Source organism: the organism of the source record quoted next, assembly GCF_019968985.1.
Source record: "MAG: Porospora cf. gigantea B chromosome Unknown PgB_NODE_1135_length_7630_cov_167.707, whole genome shotgun sequence".
Lineage (NCBI taxonomy): Eukaryota > Apicomplexa > Conoidasida > Eugregarinorida > Porosporidae > Porospora > Porospora cf. gigantea B.
This window is the reverse complement of record NW_027178532.1, coordinates 1-7,630: the sequence shown is the minus strand read 5'-3', so window position 1 is coordinate 7,630 and position 7,630 is coordinate 1. Positions and strand designations below refer to the sequence as shown.

General features: G+C 54.4%; 4 protein-coding genes across 10 annotated transcripts; 3 read left to right on the top strand and 1 right to left on the bottom strand.

Annotated features, from left to right (window-relative positions):
- Nucleotides 1-80: 80 nt before the first annotated feature.
- Nucleotides 81-5,162, top strand: KVP17_004611 (uncharacterized protein; the record flags this gene model as incomplete). 7 transcript variants are annotated; one of them, XM_068522954.1, is made up of 10 exons in its annotated part: nt 81-1,417; nt 1,444-1,740; nt 1,768-1,838; nt 1,865-1,949; nt 1,978-3,537; nt 3,566-3,970; nt 4,006-4,247; nt 4,277-4,501; nt 4,530-4,654; nt 4,683-5,162. In XM_068522954.1, the coding sequence occupies 10 exons, from the start codon at nt 81-83 to the stop codon at nt 5,160-5,162; spliced, it is 4,827 nt and encodes a 1,608-aa protein (XP_068379456.1). The 7 variants fall into 7 exon arrangements, with proteins under 7 accessions (XP_068379456.1, XP_068379453.1, XP_068379451.1 ...); XM_068522953.1 differs by lacking the exons at nt 81-1,417; nt 1,444-1,740; nt 1,768-1,838; ... (2 more) ...; nt 3,566-3,970; nt 4,006-4,247 and having other exon boundaries at nt 4,306-4,420; nt 4,461-4,654; XM_068522951.1 differs by lacking the exons at nt 1,444-1,740; nt 1,768-1,838; nt 1,865-1,949; ... (4 more) ...; nt 4,530-4,654; nt 4,683-5,162 and having other exon boundaries at nt 81-1,421.
- A 190-nt stretch (nt 5,163-5,352) lies between these two features.
- KVP17_004612 (uncharacterized protein) lies at nt 5,353-5,826 on the top strand (the record flags this gene model as incomplete). Its single annotated transcript, XM_068522956.1, has 1 exon — nt 5,353-5,826. The coding sequence occupies one exon, from the start codon at nt 5,353-5,355 to the stop codon at nt 5,824-5,826; it is 474 nt and encodes a 157-aa protein (XP_068379458.1).
- A 509-nt stretch (nt 5,827-6,335) lies between these two features.
- KVP17_004614 (uncharacterized protein) lies at nt 6,336-6,785 on the top strand (the record flags this gene model as incomplete). The annotated part of the gene is made up of 1 exon (XM_068522958.1): nt 6,336-6,785. The coding sequence occupies one exon, from the start codon at nt 6,336-6,338 to the stop codon at nt 6,783-6,785; it is 450 nt and encodes a 149-aa protein (XP_068379460.1).
- A 625-nt stretch (nt 6,786-7,410) lies between these two features.
- Nucleotides 7,411-7,605, bottom strand: KVP17_004613 (uncharacterized protein; the record flags this gene model as incomplete). The annotated part of the gene is made up of 1 exon (XM_068522957.1): nt 7,411-7,605. One exon carries the CDS (start codon nt 7,603-7,605, stop codon nt 7,411-7,413), a length of 195 nt encoding a protein of 64 aa, XP_068379459.1.
- Between the last annotated feature and the right edge of the window lie 25 nt (nt 7,606-7,630).

The following is a 7,630-nucleotide window of genomic DNA, read 5'->3' as shown; positions in this document are numbered from 1 at the left end:
CAGAGTCCAGTGATGGTCGCTTGTTGGACCTTCTGTTTCAATCCATCGTCTTCGAGGATGCGGACCGCTTTGTGTGGCTGATGGATGTTGTGAACCCAGGAGGTCATCACGCGTACCTCACCACGCAAAGCCTGCTCTCGTACGGCGGCCACCACTTGGGAACGTTTCTTGCAAGTCAAGATAGTTTCCCACGACTTCGGTATTTCCTAGAGACGCTGCTCGACTATGGAGCGGATTTCAAGACACCAGATTATCATGGGCGCACTCCGATGGCATTGGCCATCGAAAACGGGAACGTACGGTTTGTGCGGTTGCTGGCATCATACTTCCCACGGCGGAAGAGGCTTATAGATTACTGGATGGAACGAGAGATCCACCAGGATGACGCCGGGTTGGAGTCTCTGGTGGGATTTGATATGATCACGCCCCCCCCGCTCCCCTACCGGGTATGGCTGACTCACCAATCCACCATGACACGGGTCGGACCGTGGAAAGTGCTTGGCGAAGCGACTGAGTACAGAGAAAACCTCAGGTGGGTCATTACAGAAAACCCTCTGCCTTCCCCGATACTGACAGGTTGGTTCTCCCTGATTAACCACTGCGACGAGCCGTGGAATTGCCCGCTGAATGTGGCTCTGCGACGCCATGACCTTCCGCTTGTGGATTATCTGGCAGGCCAAGGAGCTCGTCCGGCTGAACCTGAGCCAGACATGGGACTGACTCCGCTTGCGCAGGCCGCCGAACTTGGAGACGTCGACCTCGCTAGCCGAGTGCTCAACCTAGGTATGAGTTGCTTTCAATCAGGTGACGGCACGAGATTGCCCCTGTCCTTTGCCATCCGTAGCCAGAAGCAGTCCACCACATACCTTCTATTACACCACCCTGCGTGTCAGCTAAAGCCTCCAGAGCTCAATCCTATGCAGGTGACGGAGGATTTCTACGCCATGATTGCCTGGCTGGGCAGACGACTGACCAGAAACCAGATCCACTCATATCTTCTGATGTCCAAGGAAGCGATTTCTCCAGCTTGCTTCGGAAAGCGGAACCTGATCCACACTCTTTTCCACTTTGGAGATTTGAAGCTGCTCTACTGGGCGCTTCCCCTGGCACGCGACCTAGGGTGCGATGTGCATGCGCGGCTCCCGGACGGCGGCGACAGCATTTTGGGGCACCTGATCAACCAGCCCTTGGATAAGCCGTTCGAGTTGGACCTTGTCCAGTGGCTGCTGAAGGAACCCCAGCTCCACACAGACCGCCACGCGTTATTCACTCTCATGGACGGACAGCCTCCCTACAGTCTACCCTGGAAGCACCGGTTCCGGGAGATGCTGTTCTGGGACCCTTCTACCGACTGGCTCGCCTTCCGAGAACGCGACATGCAGTCGGCGGATTTACAGCCGCAGACGGTGCTCGGTCGGTAGGGCTGTGCAGGCTTTCACACAGATTGTCCACCAAGGAGTGGCTCCACCGTTTCCCTGGGAGTGCGACCGGCGGGGGGAGACAGCAGCAGGAGCTGCACCACCTGGCGCGGTTTCGAATGTTCGACATCTACTCGCAGGTGTTCAAGCGGCAGGAGCGCCTGGTGCACGACCAGCAATCAGTGCGGGAACCCGACGTCTACGACCCTGTGAACGCAGAGCAGCACTGGTTTCCCGCGTCAGTGGAGCATCAGCTTCGCGCGGGTCCCGAGGTGCGCTCGCGGTTACTGCAAGACCCGGCCAGGGCCTCGGTGGACGTAGAGTGAGGCCAGGGATTCGTTGTGACGAGCGTTTCTGTGCCTCTGGAAATGGTAAAGGAAACGGTGGCATTCCTGCATGACTCGATCACTAACTTCGCTTGTGGGTAGCGAGAGTTCATATTACAGACAACCGAGACCACCCCATGCTCACGTACATCTCGAAGGTCTACCCGGAGCTTCTGGAGGGGTGGCTCTGCAGATTTATCGTTCTGTGGGTAGCGTGCCGTGCTTCTCATCAGATCTCGCGACGCCATGGCTCGATTTGAGTTCGTTCTCGACATAATGCTAGAACAGCCTTTTCCCGGCTACTCCCTGCGCTGCCCCAAGATACACTTTCAGGATGAGATGCACCCAGACCCCGACAGGGACTATTTCCTGCGTGAAACGCTACAAGAGGACTTGGAGCCGTTGTTGACTCGCGTTGTCCGGCTGCTGGCCAATGCCAGGGGGGATTGGGGTATGATCACACCTCGAGACAGCTACTACCAATCTGTGCTCGTCAAACTCATGGCTGCCGTTGTGACCACGTCGGAAGACATCAAGCTCACCCAGGAACTGGTTGCCACACTCGAGTGGGACGCACACACTCAGACAAAAGCAGTGGATCTGCGATTCGATGTCAGACGTCGACCTTTCCGCGTCCATATCCAAAACGAGGTATACGAAGCTCTTTCTATGGCAGATCATCGTCGCGCTAAACTGGAGCCCCTTAAGGAAACCCTTCGCCAACACATAGTGTTCTGGTTCCCTCGACTCCAGCGATACTTCCAGCCGGAACCGTTTTGGCGGATCATTGACCAGAACACACGAGCCGTACAACGGCTGCTGCCCAAGCCTGAAATATTCAGGATGCGCTCTGCCTTCGACGAGAGCAAGACCAGACTTCTGTCGTTGTTCTTCAGTCCGCACGGAATCCATGTTGACAGACGCCTCCCAGCCACTGACTACATTGTCGCTTTTCTCGTGGTGGTTGTGACTGTGACCATGTTCCTCGTGGTGAGTTTTTTCGTGCGTCGCATGGAGAGGCCTCACATCGACTCGGCTCGACTGATACCTGAACCCGTGTTCAATCGCGTAACGCTGCTCAGGAGCCTTCAGAAGCAATTCCAAGGCGACGTTACTCATTACTTCCGCTTCGACCGAGCTCCCCGCTTGATGACGCGGATGTACATGCGCTTCCGAATCCTCGGATGCGGAGTGACCGTGTGCTACTTGGTCTACCTGGCGCGTTACCTCGAGACCATGTTCTTCCTGTTCCTCGTGGCGTCTACAATCGCTTACCGTACAATTTGGGCGACGGCGATGACGCCAGACGCGAAGCAGCTGATACTACCGGTCTTCCTGCGCAAAGTGAACCCCATGGATGACCCTCCACCGGGAGACGACACCCTCGGAGAGTTTCGCGAGCAGATACGCGACACACAGATGGTACACGTGGAGCACTACAGGTTCTGGCTGGCAGTGTACTCGACCTTGGCCGGACTTCTGGGTGTGGTCCCTCTGGTTTATAGAGCGACCTACAAGACCTACTTGGAATTCTATCAGTCCGGAGAGGCGTTGGATTTCGTTACTACCTTCTGGATGGTCAATCTTCTCTTCGAACTTGTTTACCGAGTCGAGTTGGTACTCCACTTCTATGATACGTTGAAGATATGCATGTTCGCTTGCATGAACTCGGATTGCGAAGAGAAGAGTTTGAGGCTGTTTCTCATGGAGTTTCCCTTTTTGGAGCCCTACCTCGCCGGCGTAGGACCTATGGACCACGCCGACGCAAGTGTCGGTCACTTCCTTCGGTTGATGTGAGCGTTCGCAGGGTCTTCAAATCAGGCACGAACTACAGCAGGAGTGGCTGCAACGACGCAGTTTGTACAGGCTGCCCTTCGACGCTTTGCTCGTAACGTCCACGTTCACAGCAATGACGCTCGGCCTTTTCATGGTCACAGGTCTGCACCCCTGCAAAGGGGATTTCCTGTTCCTGTTGACAACCTGGAGCTTCCTGCTCTTTGTCGGGTTGGCGGTGCCTATGGCGAAGTTGCACAGGGTATTGGACTACATGTTCAAACTGATGATAGTCTACATGGACTTGGTGCAGCAGGTGGACACATTCGAGCACGATTTCTTCGTCATGTCCCACTTTCGCCATGGGCGCGGATCACGGCAAAAACTCCTGCCTGAAGACCTGCAGCTGCGCTTCATGAACATGGACGGCGGTGAGCTCGGCATACTGGCAGTGTTCGTGATGCATCTTTGCGTGTATCTCGTGGCAGGTTTGGAACTGTATGGGTGGAGGTAAAAACACCGAAATCGATGGCGAAGCTGATTGAGGTCATCCTCAACGATAGACTGGGAAAGAAGGTGAGAGTGAAATGCAACTCTGACGACACCGTCGGAGATCTGAAAAAGCTGGCTGCGGCGCAGCTAGGCTCCCCTGCTGATCGGCTAGTTATAAAAAAATGGTACACGGTATACAAGGACCACATTCGCCTGGACGACTACGAGATCCACGACGGTATGTCTATGGAGCTTTATTACTTGTAGTGCATGCATTAATTCAAAAATCGAAATCCATGGGTAACCGCAGCTCCGTCAACCAACCCTGTGCGGCCGGCTTAGGGTTCGCCACCACTCTCGACCTTCTCCTGCAGGACTTTGTAACACGCTTTGTGGACGTCTGCGAGTTCCGTCAGTGTTATGATCCTCTCAACGCTCCCTCTCCTGTAAGACGCCTGGCTCCGCTATGCGAGCCAGGCGTTCCGATTTTCAGTGCGACAGCTGCCTTGTGATGACCCAGATTCGTTGAGGGACGCCCTGGAGGCGGCTAAAGCCTACGAGGATCGAACCCAGTGTCGTAGGGCCATATGTGCCTTCCAACAAGCTGAAACCCTGGTTGACGACGAGGGCCAGGACAGCAGCATAGTGAGCAGTATGGGGCCTGTTCACGCAGCGATGCTTCATTAAACTAGCCATTGGAGAGCTCTACGTAAAACTAAACCAACTGGATTGCGCCCTGTTGGCTTTCCAGCAGGCGGACGCGTTGAATTCCGAGAACCTAGGCATCCTGTACCGAATTGGAAACATACTCAAGCGACTGGACCGGAACAACGAGGCGGAAGACTGCTTTCGTCGGTGTCTTGAGAAGGAACCCAACCACGTGGAGTCCCTTTTCGATCTCTCCTGCGTGTTCCTCGCGCAGAACAGACTCTACGACGCGGAGGAGAAACTAGTCCATCTGCTGTCACTAAGGCCACAACTGCAACCCGCTGCAGAAAGCCTAGCTCAGATTTACGACACCTCCGGCCGACACTGGATGGCGTTGGATTTGTTAACAAGGCATATACCTCCAGGTAGCCGGGATCACCGGATGAAGGCAAGGATAGAAAAGCTTAGAAGGAGATGCGGAGCTCGTCATGAGCAGTTAGTGTAGGCCAATGAGCCGAAATATCCATTAATAGAATGGATTGCGTGCTAGTGACGCTGCAAAATTTACGAACACACACCTACTAGTTTGGAAGGTCCCTTTTTTAACGTTGCATGTGGGTTTTTCTTCGATGTGGGTTTTTTTTTCGTTGTGGGCTGGATAATTCTGATAAAGTCAGATATCTGCTGTTTAAAAGATGACGGAAATCCAACTGATTAGAGGAAGAGTTTTCCGCGAGACGCCAGGCGTTAGTTTCAAAGCTATCCACGTCGAAGGGCAGAACGCCATGGATCTTGTTGAGCATTCGGGTCCCGCTGTGTCGCCTCCTGACAATGACAGTGGCGAGAAGTGCTTTTACATTCACTTCCACCAGATCGACAACAACCGTGTTCTCGGAGGCTCTCGTTCATACGAGCTGGTGAACAAGAATTGGAAGCAGCCTTATCACATTGTGTATCTGGATAAGACTGAAGGGGCGCTGCACATACCAGTGAATACGTATCATCGGTCGGTGTCTGGGACTGAAGGGTCGCTGCTGGTGAACCACGCGATTCGCGACGACGTCTTTGACGCCTCCACGGAATTCGTCCCAGTGTCGACGTCGGAGGACTTGGAACTCGGCCGAATTCTGCGAGAGGTTACACCAGTGGTTCACGACAACAGAAAGTAGAATCCCTTCAAGGTGTAAGGATGGAGTCGAAGGTGTCAACATGTAGATAAGGTGTGAATAGGATCATGTGCATGAGGTGTGAGATTGATTACGTTGTTTACAGAACTCGTCGAGAAAACATAACCAAAGGTAAAAAAACGGGTGACAAAACGGGCGACTTGACTCGAATTAAATTGAATATTGCATACTTACCTTGCCTTTGAGAAGGGGGGCTCCGACATCCTCATCTCCTCTGTGGAGCGGCGCATTGCACCTTGCGGCCTGTAATACGGAGTGGGCTCACGCTTCGTGGGACCCAGTGGCACAGTTTTTACCGAAAGGCCAGACGTTCGCGTCTCGGCCAACAAACCTTGTGTAGCCCTTTATCGAATGCCAAGATGAACCCCTTGCAATCGAATTCGCCGAGCTTCGCCGAGCTTAGCTGTGCTGCAATATTTGTGATTTTACGCTGCAAAATGATGCGGCCACCGATAGAATCCCCTAGATGCGCTCTTCTCTCGACTGTGCTGATGCTTCCCTTCGCGGACTCCAACATACTGGCCAAGGGCGTTGTGTCTCGGCAAGCACAGAGACAGCGGCAGCGGCAGCTGCTCGTGGATGTGCAGCATGTCCGGCCTGCACCCATAAAGCGAAGGCGAACTGGAGTTGTCGCAAAGCCGCAGATGATTCAGACAGACAGATCAAAGGGAACAACGCCTCGTACAACGATGCCGCCAATGACGAAAGCCACAGTTTTTTCTCTGACCTTGGGATGCGGTTTGGTCGCAGGGATGTCCGAGCACCTCTCCTCTGTGACCATGCCACACGTTTTGCTCTGTTACGTAGTGATCTTCCTGCTGCGTTTCATGCTGCCAATTGCTCCTACCACCGCCAAGCTGTTGGTCACTGTGCTGGTGGGTGTGGTGACGGGAGTTGGGATGGGGACGCTGCGTCGTCGACCATTTCCTCGTGGAATCTAAGCACCTCGTGAACTGTTGAAGGTTGAAGGCCTGAGGGGCTGCCGAAGTACCCCTGGATGACGAGGTCCGCCAACGTACTGGATGACGAGGTCCGCGGAAGTACCCCCAGATGACGAGGTCTGCGGAAGATGACGAGGTCCGCGGAAGTCGCCAGATGACGAGGTCTGCGGAAGTCGCTGGATGACGAGGTCCGCGGAAGTCGTTAGATGACGAGGTCTGCGGAAGATGACGAGGTCCGCGGAAGTACCCCCAGATGACGAGGTCTGCGGAAGTCGCCAGATGACGAGGTCTGCGGAAGTCGCCAGATGACGAGGTCTGCGGAAGTCGCTGGATGACGAGGTCTGCGGAAGTGCCTCTGGGTGACGATAAATACCCCCTGGATGACGAGATCCGGTGAGCCAATAGTGACCAAAGAACTGGCTGGTATGAGGATTGTTAAGAGGAATCAACGACTCCGAAGTCCGACTTACCTTGAATGAAAATAATAAACGTTTGCGAAATGAGATTTCATCTACGTGTTCCCACCCTCTGATAGAGACACGACTGTCACTACAGCAAAGGAGGGCCCTCCTTCCCTCCCCCTGTCTGTGTGTTTAAGCTCCCGGTCCGCAGTTTCCAAGCACAACTACAACCGACGACCACGATGGCCTGCCTTTCTCCTAGTAGAGTCCGAAGGGATGGGAGTGACGTCCTCAATGCGTCCAATCTTCACGCCTGATCTGGCGAGAGCACGAAGCGCAGCCTGGCCTCCGGGTCCGTGGGACTTGGTTCCAGTGCCTCCAGTAGCCCTAAGCTTGATGTGCAGCGCGGTGATGCCCATGTCCTTGCATCTCTGAGCGACGTCC